Source organism: Mobula hypostoma, chromosome 7, assembly GCF_963921235.1.
Source record: "Mobula hypostoma chromosome 7, sMobHyp1.1, whole genome shotgun sequence".
Lineage (NCBI taxonomy): Eukaryota > Metazoa > Chordata > Chondrichthyes > Myliobatiformes > Myliobatidae > Mobula > Mobula hypostoma.
This window is the reverse complement of record NC_086103.1, coordinates 59,119,821-59,134,744: the sequence shown is the minus strand read 5'-3', so window position 1 is coordinate 59,134,744 and position 14,924 is coordinate 59,119,821. Positions and strand designations below refer to the sequence as shown.

Below are 14,924 nucleotides of genomic sequence, written 5' to 3'. Positions count from 1 at the left end.
GCTACGCACTGGCAGGAATCTGTACAGTCAATTTGCAGGGCATGTCGCTCAGCGTCTTGGACTATACATGCATTTTTTTATGTGACTATGTTTTTTTTGCTCGCTATTTTGAATGTGCTGTGTATGTTTTACCCCTTGGCCCCAGAGGAACGCTGTTTCATCCGGCTGTATTCGTGTATGGCTGAATGATAACTAAACATGAATTTAATTTGATTTGATTCCACACTACTACTTGTGCCTGACCAACATAAAGTAAAATCAAAAGCTTTTCACCTAATTTCTAAGCACACAGAACAGCAAATTACCAAGCAGAAAGATCAATGCCACTCCTTGAGCTTAGGGATAAAGATTAGCTTTCTTTGTCACATCTACATCGAAACATGCATCATTTGCATCAATGATCAACAGTCTAAGGATGTGCTGGGGCAGCCCACAAGTGTCACCATGCTTCCGGTGCCAACGTAGTAAGCCCACAACTACCCCAAACCTGATACTGAGAGGAAATCGGAGGACCCTAAGGAGACCCATGTAGTTATGGAGGGAAAGTCAAAACTCCTTACAGATAGTGGCAGGATTTGAACCCCGACCGGTGATCGTTGGCATTGTATAGGGTTGTGCTAACTGCTACGCTACCATACTGTGCTTAATCATATCATAATTAAGTTATGTTGAAGTTAATTAGAATGATCAAACACAGCAGCAGTTATTCTCATCTAAACCCACCTGTCAGGCAGTTGAGTAGGATTGACTTAACACCCCATTCTGTTTTAAACTCCAGTGAATTGTTGGGTATAAGAGGTGGACAAATGAAGCATTTAAACAAAAAAAAAGGCAGGTTAGCTTATTACATTGGAGAGCAGAGGTTTTGCTTTCTGAATACTTTTGGGTGTATCTTATGGATTTTGGGCTGCTGATAATGAAAACCACCATGAAATTTCCCTATCACGCACCATTTTTTGAAATTGTCTATATTTGTTATTTCAATTCATAATTCAAATCAGAAAAACTAATGCCAAGATTAAGGAAGGCATTTTTGTTGGTTGACAAATCAAACAGGTCATCAATGACGGGCAATTCGAAGAACTTCTGGTGGGACTGCAGAAAATCGCATGGAAGGCATTCAAGGATGCTGTTCAAAATTTTCTTGGCAACGACAGCGCACCAACAACATGTTTCAAGCATACAAAACCATGAAGTGTAACACATCACTAAAGTCCTGCTGAAGGGCATCAGCCCAAAACATTGACTGCACTTTTTTCCATTGATGCTGCCTGGCCTGCTGAGTTCCTCCAGCATTTTGTGTGTGTTGCTTGAATTCCCAACATCTGCAGATTTTCTCTTGCATTTCACTAAAGATTCCTTTTCTGCATTCCCATTTAGAGTTCTTTGCTGCAAATCTTAGTACTCTCTGTAATAAGCATGGTGAAAGGTTTCATGAGGACATTGCAGTCACAGAAAAACGGTATCAGGGCAACTGGAATCCATCAATGCTGGCTGATTATTGTTGGACACAAGTGAGAAGCCTCAGACACTGAGTAAAAACAAACATTATCAACAAAACATTTTTAGTTTAGTTGAATCATTGCAAAGCATCAGCACCCTTATCCAATTAAACTTATTATTTCAAAAAAAGTTAATTTCTTGTTTCTCCAAATCCCTACATGAAACAAGTAGTCTGAAATTATATGTGTTCAGCTTCAAGCAGTCTATTATAAACAAAAAAAATTCAGAGGAGAAAACACTTCGAAAAAATTTGCTGTTCAGTGTTATTTGCAGACAGTTCAGAGTGAAAGAATGAGCTAGTTAATCCTTTAGCTACTGAGCTCCATGTGGTTTAAGCAACGAGAACATTTATGCAAATGTAATGCACTTTGGGCACAACTTATATAACAAACGAAAGGGCCTGAGGAGTGTTGTACAACAGGGAGATTTCAGGGTTACAAATAGAAGTTGCAGCTTTATAAAAACTCTAGTTGGGTTGCATCTGGAAGGGCTTTGAGAGAGAAAGATTTAACGGCGACCAGCAGGCAACTTTTTCCATGCAGAGGGGTGGTGTGTATATGAGAAAAGCTACCAGAATATGATAGAAGGTAGGTACAACTTACACTTGAAAGAAATTTGGATAGGTCAGCGAATAGGAAAGGTTAAGAGGGATACAGAAAAACAGAAGGCAAATAGATTTATTCAGGAAGACACCTTGTTGAGCATGGACATGCTGATCTGATAGGCCTGTTGCTCTGCTATATGACTTTCTGAATCCTTAAATATATGTTTAAATGCGATCTTTCTATTTGTTAACCATAGTAGTAAGTGACAAATATGAGTAAACTATTGTCTGGCACATTAAATTTGCTTTGAAGTGAAAAGGTCAAATCTTTGTCAGCTGTTGCAAACTGGTAAAAGATAAATCAGTGAAAGAGGAAGGGGAAGAATTATTCTGAGCACAGCTGCATGCATCTCATTAACGAATCTTCTTGCAACTATAATTCCACATGGCCCCTCTTAAATTTAACACATTCCTGAAATTCTGCAAGCAGATTAGATTAACAGAGTGTAAAGCTGCGGACTCCTAGTTCACATTTGATATCTAATGTTATAGACCCTATTGCCCAAAGTCTTTTTTCAGGTAAACCTTCACAGTAAATTGAAATATAAACTATTGCAGATTGCAGAATTCTGGAGTGCAAGATAAACTGCTAAAAGAACTCAGCAGCTTGAGCAGCATTTGTGGAAGCAAAGAGATGGTTGACATTTCAGATTGAGGCCCAGCAAAATGCCCAAAAGTGTAGAAGGAAGATAGCCAGAATGTAGGAGGGGTGAGACACAAGAATGGTAGATGACAGGTAGAAACTGATGAAGAGAAGGTGACAAGTGGCAATGAGGGAAGTTAGTTGTTGAGACAAAGGTGATAGATGGAAAAATAAGATGAAAAAATGAGAAGGATGGAGCAAAGTGGATGAGGAAAGGGTGAAAGCAGAAGCCAGTAGGTGAAACATGGAACCAGGTAATGGAGGGGGAACCAGGTGGTGTAGGAGATAAGAAAGGTGAACCAAGGGAGAAGAAACCCAAGTAGAAAGGTATATACATGATGGACAGAAAGAACAGGTGTGGCAGGGTGATGACATAGGCAACAAGAGAATGGGTTATAGAAAAAGTGAACAAAGGAAAAGAGGGAGAGGGTCTGTGTGGACCAGTCGGACTGGGAAAGGAACATGGGGTGGTGGGTTAGTTGAAACTGAAAACTGGAACTTCTAGCATTTCAGAATGAGCTGTTTGCCCTGTTTTGGGAAATTTCATGGGTTCTGATGTCACTGACAATGTCACATCAGCCCAGCAACCTATGCTTTAGATAGAGCGCAAGGTGCTTGACTGGTCATGTGGGTGGATAATTTGGAGGTGGTGCGTTCCTTCCATTATTTTCACTGTATCTTCAAATGGTCACCATGAAGAAACTCAAGAATTTCCATGTAGTAATGGAAGCTCCTACTCAATATTAAATAATCTACGGTCAGAAATTTCAATGAGTAAGTCGGTGAATCTTCAAGACATTTCCTCTCTGCTCCTGTTTATCTCTTGCCACCGTGGAACTCATAGTGGCTGTTCTGCGAGTTGATTATTGGGTACAAAAAGAGGTGGTCTGCCTGATACCCGGGAAAACATGAAACTGTGACAAAGGCACACATTAATGGAAAAAAGCACAGTTAATGTTTGGGGCCGATACCCTTCAGCAGGACTTAAAAGTGACATGTCGCACTTCATGGTCTTGTATGCTTGAAGCATGTTGTTGGTGCTCTCCAGCTGCCAAGAAAATGTTGAACAGCATCCTTGAATGCTTTCCATTTTAATGATGGGCAATTCAAAGAACTTCTGGTGGGACTGGAGAAAATCGCATGGAAGGATCACAGAATCCTGGTTAACCCCTTCCGTACCGGATGCAGCAATTCAGATTGATGGGTTTACTATACACCATCAGGATAGATCTATAGAGTCTCTCAAAAGCAAAGGTGGAGGAGTATGCCTCTTGATCAACTCTTCTTGGTGCACAAATATATCAGCGCTGTCCCAATTCTGCTCACCCGATCTGGAATATCTAGCAGTAAAGTGTCATCCATTTTTACCTTCCACAGGAGTTCCCTGGGGTCATTTTGGTAGCAGTTTACATTCCACCTCAGGCCAAAATATCAAGCAGGCTTTAGATCTGAGCAATGGGATCAACCTGCACGAAACACTGCACCCCAACGCCTTCACCATTATTTTGGGAGATTTTAACAAGGCCAGTCTGAAAAAAAATCACTAAGTAATTACCATCAACAGATCACTCGCAATACCAGAGGAAACAACACACTGGACCATTGTTACACCACCATCAAGAATGCCTACCGTGCTATTCGGGAAGTCTGATCACCTGGCTGTACTCCCCGCGTCTAGGCAGAGACCGAAAACTGCAGCAAAAGTAAGGAGGATCAAGAAGGTATGGATACGGGAAGCACAGGAGTGGCTACAGGACTGCTTTGAAATGGTGGACTGGACTGCATTCAGGGATTCATCTTTGAATCTGGATGAATATGCCGCAGTTGTTACCGACTTCATTAAAACCTGTGTGGATAAGTGTGTGCCTCTGAAAACTTGCTGTATATTCCCAAACAAAAAGCTGTGGATGAACAGCAGGTACATCATCTGCTAAGGGCTAGATCTGTGGCACTTAAGTCTGGTGACCCAGGTCTGTACAAGAAAATCAGGTATGACTTGTGGAGGGCGTTTCAAGAGCCAAAAGACAATTAATTCTGAATGAGGCTGGAGGCAACATCAGATGCAAATCAACTCTGGCAGGGACTGCAGGACATTACTTCCTACAAAGTGAAACCCAATAGTATGAGTGGCAGCGAAGCTTCACTACCCCGGATTTACTTCTGGGGTGCTTAGGGGCAACTCGAGCAACTCTCAATATATATGATTAAATATCCTCCTTTCAGCCTGATACAGCTATAAAGCACAACTGCTTCCAAGGTCAACACAGTCAACAAAGATGTCTTAATGCATTTAAACAAACTATCACTGCTTAAAACTGACGGAAACAACTCTGATTGTAGACGGAAGCACCCACGGAGGAAGCGTGGCTGTAGATCGGGGTTACAAGTGTGTTTAAGGAAATGGGGTTTTAAACTCCTAATACTGACTATCTTGCTGGCAAACCTGCAGTCTCTGGTGAATAAAATCAATGCTCTCAGAGCTAGGGTGCCAAATCAGAGGGACATTAGGACCACATGGGTTCTTTGTTTCACGGAATCCTGATTAACCCCTTCCGTTCCGGATGCAGCGATTCAGATCAACGGGTTTACTATACACCATCAGGATAGATCTACAGAGTCTCACAAAAGCAGAGCTGGTGGATAATGCCTCAGGATCAACTCTTCCTGGTGCACAAGTATATCAGCACTGTCTCAATTCTGCTCACCAGACCTGGAATATCTATAAGTGCCATCCATTTTACCTATCATGGGAGTTCTCTGAGGTCATTTTGGTAGCAGTTTACATTTCACCTCAGGCCAATGTCAGGCAGGCTTTACATGATCTGAGCAATGGGGTCAACATGCATGAAACAATGCATCCTAATGCTTCACCATTGTTTTGGGAGATTTTAACCAGACTAGTCTGGAAAAAATCACTAAGCAATAACCATCAACAGATCACTTGCAATACCAGAGGAAACAACACACTGGACCATTGTTACACCACCATCAAGAATGCCTACTGTGCTATTCCATGCCCTCACTTTTTTAAGTCTAATCACCTGGCTGTACTTCTACTCCCTGACTATGGGCAGAGACCGAAGACTACAGCAGCAGTAGTGAGGCCAAGAAGGTACGGACAAGGGAAGCACAGGACTGGCTAGAGGACTGCTTTGAATTGGTGGACTGGACTGTATTCAGGGATTCATCTTCGAACCCGGATGCGTATGCTGCAGTTACCGACTTCATTAAAACCTGTGTGGATGAATGTGTGCGTACAAAGACTTACTGTACATTCCCAAAACAAAAGCTGTGGATGAACCAGGATGTACGTCATCTGCTAAAGGCTAGATCTGTGGCATTCAAATCTGGCGATCCAGGCCTGTACCAGAAAACCAGGTATGATCTGCAGAGGCCTATTTCAAAGGCAAAGAGACAATTTCAAATGAGGTTGGAGGCAACACTGGATGCACAACAACTCTGGCAGGGCTTGCAAGACATTACTGCCTACAAAGCGAAACCCAGTATCATGAATGGCATCGATGTTTCACTACCAGATGAACTCAATGCCTTCTACACCCGCTTTGAAAAGGGAGGATACAACTACAACTGTGAAGATTCCTGCTGCACCTGATGACCCTGTGATCTCTGTCTCAGAGGCCAATGTTAGACTGTCTTTAAAGAGAGTGAACCCTCACAACGCCGAAGGTCCCCGATGGAGTATCTCGTAAGGCTCTGAAAACCTGTGCCAACCAACTGGTGGGAGTATTCAAGGTCATTTTCAACCCCTCACTGCTACAGCAGAATTTCCCACTTGCTTCAAAAAGGCAACAATTATACCAGTGCCTAAGAAGAATAATGTGAGCTGCCTATGACTATCGCCCAGTAGCACTCACATCTACAGTGATGAAATGCTTTGAGAGGTTGGTCATGACTAGAATGAACACTTGTCTCAGCAAGGAACTGGAGCCATTGCAATTTGCCTATCGTCACAATAGGTCAACGGTAGATGCAATCTCAATGGCTCTCCATGTGGCTTTAGTCCACCTGGACAACGCAAACACCTATGTCAGGATGCCGTTCATCGACTATTGCTCAGCATTTAATACCATCATTCCCACAATCCTGATTGAGAAGTTGCAGAACCTGGGCCTCTGTACTTCCCTCTGCAATTTGATCCTTGACTTCCTAACTGGAGACCACAATCTGTGCAGATTGGTGATAACATCTCCTCCTCGCTGACGATCAACACTGGTGCACCTCAGGGGTGCGTGTTTAGCCCACTGCTCTACTCCCTATATACCCATGACTGTGTGGCTAGGCACAGCTCAAACACTATCTATAAATTTGCTGACGATACAACCATTGTTGGCGGAATCTCAGGTGGTGATGAGAGGGTGTACAGGAGTGAGATATGCCAACTAGTGGAGTGGTGCCACAGCAACAACCTGGCACTCAATATCACTAAGACGAAAGAGTTGGTTGTGGACTTCCGGAAGGGTAAGACGAAGGAACACATACCAATCCTCATAGAGGGATCAGAAGTGGAGAGCGTGAGCAGTTTTAAGTTTTTGGGTGTCAAGATCTCTGAGGATCTAACCTGGTCTCAACAGTTTGAAGAGATTTAGTATGTCAACATATACATTCAAAAACTTCTGTAGATGTACCATGGAGAGCATTCTGACAGGCTACATCACTGACTGGTATGGGGTGGGGGGACTACTGCACAGCACCAAAAGAAGCTGCAGAGGGTTGTAAATTTAATCAGCTCCATCTTGGGTACTAGCTTACAAAGTACCCAGGATATCTTCAAGTAATGGTGTCTCAGAAAGGCAACGTCCATTATTAAGGACTTCCAGCACCCAAGGCATGCCCTCTTCTCACTGTTACCATCAAGTAGGAGGTACAGAAGCCTGAAGGCACACACTCAGCAATTCAGGAACAGCTTCTTCCCCTCTGCCATCCGATTCTTAAATGGATATTGAATCCTTAGACACTACCTCACTTTAAAAAATATAGTATTTCTGTTTTCGCACAATTTTTAATCTATTCAATATATGTATACTGTACAAAGTATACTGAAGATTTACTTATTTCCTTTTTATTATTTATCTTCTGTATTACATATTGCATTGAACTGCTGCTACTAAGTTAACAAATTTCATGTCACGATAATAAAGCTGATTCTGAAAAGTGTACACATCAATAAAAATCAGTAGGCTTCATCTACATCACAGTTAGAAAATAGTCTTTTTTTAATAGTTTGCATAATATTTCCTCAGTAAAAGTGACCTCTACTACTCAGTTCCATAGTGCATCTATTTATAGATTCATTCCTCCCTATAAGTTTATGAGAGAAGTTGCAATTCCAGCTCCAATGTCTTCTTTTTGACTGCGACTCCCTTCTTCACTGCATCATGAATGGCAGCCTTGCTTTCAAATTTCACACTCTGCTCATTAAGCCAGTCTGTTGCTCCACCTTCCTCTCATTTAAAAGCAATCACTTCTGGCCGTTTTTGGGCACCTCTCCTACAAATTCTTTTTTAGCTTGGCTATTTTTACCTTGCATCCGTGTGACATGCCTTATGATTCTTTTCTACAATAACACTACTTATATAATTCTGAGTCACTGCTATTATATAATAAAAGCTGTATTGCAATGAAAGGAGCTTGGCAGTCTTCTGAATTTTCAGTTTTACTGTGTTTGAACAGCAGTATTAATGAAGTAAATATGCACTTGAAGATAACTCAAATATTAAATTTCCTATTTCAAAGTGACACCAATTTTGAACAAGTTCTGCTTTTTAAACTGGTCATCCCACATGACTTTGTGACCTGCATTACTTCAGTTTGTCCAGGTACATCTGAATTCCACCATTTTTATGTTGTCGACTTAAAATTTCCTGAAAGTACTCCCTGGGAACACCACACAGTTTCCGAACACTAGCCTTTTAATTAAATACAAGGAAACATTCATTCTGAATGCAGAGAGCAAATGAAGTTGTGGAATGGTCTGTATAGGCTACTAACAAACTATTTTCCATAAATGTACACCCTTAGCATCTTGTACAGCATTCCAACGATGCCAAGGGGACAACATAAACAGTTTCATCTGTATCTTCCCCACATGCTCCTACTTCTAACTGATTGACTGCAGAATACTGTCATCACATACAACTGTTCCTGTAATTTTCCAGTATCCCAATCATAACGCCTTTCATTCTTGGAAGATGCAAAATCATCCAAAACTTTATGGATGGGCCAAGCCTACATCAGCTGGTTCACGACTGGCAGTGAAACAAATAATTTCTGAATAATCATGTTTTACATTCCCTTTTCCATTCTACTCCAAAAATGTTTAAGAGACATCTTTTCGTACAAGATGTTAAGAAATTCAAACAAGGCTAGTTATACATGCAATACGTCTGCAAAACAAAAAAAAATAGTGATTTTAAAAAGAGGAATATGCCTATGGTGATTTTCTGGTTGAATCGCAAGAATTCAACTTCATATTTGTGGGCGTGAACTGTATTTGCACAGATGACGCAGTTTCGGCATTAGGTACAAGTGGGATGATGCACTCCTTTACTACAACCAGTTTGAATGCTTTTCAATGTAAATTGCAAGTCATATATCAAGTAGGTCAAGTTGTTCTGACATGCATTTGTCACTGGGCACTATCTGAAACAACTGTGTTTTAATAGTGTTAAAGACCCAATCACCCCCTCATCAAATTAAATATTTCCAGACCAACTGTTAGGCCAGCTTGCATGGTTTTTTATATTTTTCTTATGTGCATTTGTGGGCCCAGCATGCAAATGCAATTACAAAGCAAGCACAGCAGTGCTTCTACTTCCTTAGAAGTCTACGGAAATTCAGCATGACATCTGAAATTTGACAAACTTCAATAGATGTGTGATGGAGAGTAGATTGACTGGTTGCATCACAGCCTGGTATGGAAACACCAGTGCCCTTGAACAGAAAAGCCTATCAAAAAGTAGTGGGTACAGCCCAATGGATCATGAGTAAAGCTCTCCCACAACTGAGCACATCTATACAGAGTGCTGTCGCAAGAAAGAAATGTCCATCATTAGAGATTCCCAACACCCAGGTCATGCTCTCTTCTCACTGCTGCCATCAGGAAGAAAGTGCACGAGCCTCAGGATTCTCACCACTGTTATTACCCCTCAACCTTCGGGCTTTTGAATCAATGGGGATAACTTTATTCGGCTTCCTTTGACCCATCACTAAACAGTTTCCACATCCCATGCACACATTTTCAAGGACTCTTCATCTCACGTTCACAATACTTTTTGGCTTATTTATTTATTATTATTATTCTTTCTTTCTTTTGCATTTGCACATTGGTCATTTGTCTGCCCTGTTAGGTGCGCTCTTTCATTGACTCTATTATGGTTCTTCGATTTACTAAGTATGACCGTAAGAAAACAATGCTCAGAGTTGTATACGATGACAATAAATCTACACTGAACTTTGAACTTAATACTGTACAAGGGACCAGAGCACTGTATTCCCAGTAAGAGTGTTTTAGCCTTGAGGGCATAGAGAACAGATTTACCAAACTGCTATTTGAGCTTAAAGAGTTAATTTATGAAAGCAGTGTGCATAAAACTGGCTTGGATGCTTCTGAATGTAAATAGTATGAGGGGTGATTGACTGATTCTTTCTTCTGAGAAGGAAATCCAGAACAAGGGTGCATTACCCATTGCATTATAGCACATATCTTTAAGTGTAAAATCAAGGTAAAATTTTAATAAAAACAATATTTCTGTCTTTAAAAGGCTGCGGACATTAATTCAAGCGAATGTTTTATGACCAAAATCCACAGGATTTTGTCAGGTAAGTTTTCAAAAGATAAGAAAAGAAAATGGAATTGAGCTGGAGATTAGCCATGGGGTTAACGGAAAGCCAGAAGAGGTATAATAAGCAGGAATGGCCTACTTGAGAGCCTACATAAAAGAAACAGACAAATTGTTTCACTTCTGCAGTAACACGCCTAAGAATACATGACTGTCTATCACTCAGTTATTCTGTAAGGCTCATCAGATAATCTACCAGGGTTAACCCTGTATTAAATTTCTGACCTAGGACACTTACATTATATAGGTCAGTATACCGTTCTGCACTGTTTACATTCAGCTTTTGTTAAGTAGTGTAAAGACTGGCAGATTAAAGTCACATTCTGACTTACAGTGTAATGAAATGATTACCACCTGATGTTCAGAACGAAGCACACAGCCTTATCCCACTTACACAGTGGGGGTGCAAATCATTTCTATTGGAGTATGCCCTAGGGTAGCTTGCAATATAGTGAAATTCAGTCAACTCCAGACTCACTGCAATTCAACTGGTAGATGGTTTCCATATATTCTTCAATTATACTAGCACTTTAAAGCTCTGACTAGGTTTATTATTAAATGACAACTGAGAACAAAGATTCATAGTGTGTAGGGATATACGAAAAACAGGTGACGACATAATATGTTCTTCTGTATGTCATATTTAAAACAAGTGACTATGTAATATGTTCTATTGTATGCTACATCTACCAATATCTTCTGTGTAGGTTCCTTTCTTGGGTTGCATTATGCAGTTGTAAAGCATCCTATAATACATACATTTTCGATTCTGTTCACTGCCAAATGTCTCTAATATTGCCCTTTTATATCTCCATTATAGTTCAAACATTTTTTTCCAACACTAAATAAACCCAGTTGGGTAGCCATTTGGTAAAAAACTAAATGTTTAACCCACAAACAAACAGTAACAATATATTTTTCAGTTTTGGTTTACCATATAAAGGAACCCATTTCTGATTATGTTAAGAGGCATATCACAAATTTCAGAAACTAGTACATTTTAACTATGACTCATGTACTTCTGAGATTAAAAATCCCTGTAATGTTTAATGCTTCAGGTGACAATGGTCTGCCAATAGTCAAATATGTATCTCCGAGTTCCCATTCCATAGTACACCAAGCATCTGTAAGTGAGCCTTTTATTACCAGTCATGCTCTCTGAAACATTTCTCCCTAGAAGATAGAGTAATCTAAATAAGCAAGCCTGGTTCATGTTCATTTATGTGATAATTTACCCTTTTGTACTACAACCTTACAATTATAATGCAGTAAAACACTGATAACCGATTAAAAAATGCTTTATTGGAGCTTATGTCACTGCTGATTGAACTCCAAATCTTTCAATGAACCTTTGAATGCAACCACAAACAAAATCAAATGAACTTCAGCAAAATGTAAATGCTTAAGCTAGTCTTTTTATCATAATTCATTATTTAGATTACGGTATAGCCATTTCAACAATCTTTGTTTTGGCATTTTGTTCCAGATAAGTACTAGAAAATTTATTCCTTAGAAAAGGTTCAAGGTTTTCCTGCAATGCTGTATGATGTAATCTCTCCAAACCTCTAACTTCCCGGAATCAATCTAAGATCACATAAAAGATATTAAAAATTAACCAAATCCTGTATCTTGAAATGCTCCATTCAGAAATCAACCTTGTAGCAACTTTACTGTGATACAATTTGAAGTGTAAACTGGTGCCAAATATCAATTAATTTTCTACAATTTACTGGAAATTTTGCAATTAAAGTGATATTCCTCTGTATTTCTAGCGGAATTAGCCCTTACTCTTAATAATTTCTCCTTTTGCTCCTCCCATTTCCTCCAAACTAAAGGTGTAGCTATGGGCACCTGTATGGGTCCTAGCTATGCCTGCCTTTTTGTTGGGTTTGTGGAACAATCTATGTTCCGTGCCTATTCTGGTATCTGTCCCCCACTTTTCCTTCGCTACATCGACGACTGCATTGGCGCTGCTTCCTGCACGCATGCAGAACTCGTTGACTTTATTAACTTTGCCTCCAACTTTCACCCTGCCCTCAAGTTTACCTGGTCCATTTCCGACACCTCCCTCCCCTTTCTAGATCCTTCTGTCTCTGTCTCTGGAGACAGCTTATCCACTGATGTCTACTATAAGCCTACTGACTCTCACAGCTATCTGGACTATTCCTCTTCTCACCCTGTCTCTTGCAAAAACGCAATTCCTCCGTCTCCGCCGCATCTGCTCTCAGGATGAAGCTTTTCATTCTAGGACGAGGGAGATGTCTTCATTTTTTTAAAGAAAGGGGCTTCCCTTCCTCCACTATCAACTCTGCTCTTAAACGCATCTCCCCCATTTCACGTCATCTGCTCTCACTCCATCCTCCCACCACCCCACTAGGAATAGGGTTCCCCTGGTCCTCACCTACCACCCCACCAGCCTCCGGGTCCAACATATTATTCTCCGTAACTTCCGCCACCTCCAACGGGGTCCCACCACTAAGCACATCTTTCCCTCCCCCGCTCTCTCTGCATTCCGCAGGGATCGCTCCCTACACAACTCCCTTGTCCATTCGTCCCCCCCATCCCTCCCCACTGATCTCCCTCCTGGCACTTATCCGTGTAAGCGGAACAAGTGCTACACATGCCCTTACACTTCCTCCCTTACCACCATTCAGGGCCCCAAACAGTCCTTCCAGGTGAGGCATCACTTCACCTGTGAGTCGACTGGGGTGATATACTGCGTCCGGTGCTCCCGATGTGGTCTTTTATATATTGGTGAGACCCGACGCAGACTGGGAGACTGCTTTGCTGAACATCTACACTCTGTCCGCCAGAGAAAGCAGGATCTCCCAGTGGCCACACATTTTAATTCCACATCCCATTCCCATTCTGACATGTCTATCCACGGCCTCCTCTACTGTAAAGATGAAGCCACACTCAGGTTGGAGGAACAACACCTTATGTTCCGTCTGGGTAGCCTCCAACCTGATGGCATGAACATCGACTTCTCTAACTTCCGCTAAGGCCCCACCTCCCCCTCGTACCCCATCTGTTACTCATTTTTATGCACACATTCTTTCTCTCACTCTCCTTTTTCTCCCTCTGTCCCTCTGAATATACCTCTTGCCCATCCTCTGGGTCACCCCCCCCCCCTTGTCTTTCTTCCCGGACCTCCTGTCCCATGATCCTCTCGTATCCCGTTTTGCCTATCACCTGTCCAGCTCTCGGCTCTATCCCTCCCCCTCCTGTCTTCTCCTATCATTTTCCATCTCCCCTCCCCCTCCAGCTTTCAAATCCCTTACTCACTCTTCCTTCAGTTAGTCCTGACGAAGGGTCTCGGCCTGAAACGTCGACTGCGCCTCTTCCTACAGATGCTGCCTGGCCTGCTGCGTTCACCAGCAACTTTGATGTGTGTTGCTTGAATTTCCAGCATCTGCAGAATTCCTGTTGTTTTTTCTCTGTATTCATTGTCTTTGAAATGATGTTTTGGATTCTTCTCATAATTTGCAACAATAACCTGAATTGCCCCTGCTGCGGTACCTGTCAGTCTCCATGCAGGTGGGTACACAATATCATATTAAATGCTTCCTAATTATACCTCATAAGATTACATGGTTGGAACAAGGTTCAAGGATTTTAAGTACAAAAATAGCTATTAATTTAAAACAACACATCAAAGTTGCTGGTGAACACAGCAAGCCAGGCAGCATCTCTAGGAAGAGGTACAGTCGACGTTATTCCGTTTGGGTAGCCTCCAACCTGATGGCAAGAACATTGACTTCTCAAACTTCTGCTAATGCCCCACCTCCCCCTTGTACCCCATCCGTTATTTATTTATATACACATATTATTTCTCTCTCTCTCCTTTTTCTCCCTCTGTCCCTCTCACTATACCCTTTGCCCATCCTCTGGGCTTTTTCCCCCCTCCCCCTTTTCCTTCTCCCTGGGCCTCCTGTCCCATGATCCTCTCATATCCCTTTTGCCAATCACCTGTCTAGCTCTTGGCTCCATCCCTCCCCCTCCTGTCTTCTCCTATCATTTTGGATCTCCCCCTCCCCCTCCCACTTTCAAATCTCTTACTAGCTCTTCCTTCAGTTAGTCTTGACGAAGGGTCTCGGCCCAAAACGTCGACTGTACCTCTTCCTAGAGATGCTGCCTGGCCTGCTACATTCACCAGCAAATTTGATGTGTGTTGCTTGAATTTCCAGCATCTGCAGAATTCCTCCTGTTTACGTTATTAATTTAAAAGTCTGATTACAACAGAATCGTACTAATCACATGATTAGACTGGGCATTTGATTTCTTTAAGATGCCCCCATTATAAGGGCAGAAGAAA

At 41.6% G+C, this 14,924-nt stretch overlaps 1 protein-coding gene across 2 annotated transcripts in view; it reads right to left on the bottom strand.

Moving 5' to 3' along the window:
* Positions 1-14,924, bottom strand: part of LOC134349338 (peroxisome proliferator-activated receptor gamma coactivator 1-alpha-like) — a 176,403-nt gene that overhangs the window by 114,212 nt on the left and 47,267 nt on the right. Inside the window, exon 2 of one of the 2 annotated variants that reach the window (XM_063053494.1) lies at positions 6,019-6,145. The exons of the other annotated variant lie outside the window; for it this stretch is intronic. Coding sequence (XP_062909564.1) covers positions 6,019-6,066 — 48 coding nt within the window. The 5' untranslated portion in view covers positions 6,067-6,145. The remainder of the gene's footprint in view (positions 1-6,018; positions 6,146-14,924) is intronic. 2 annotated transcript variants of the gene reach the window in all.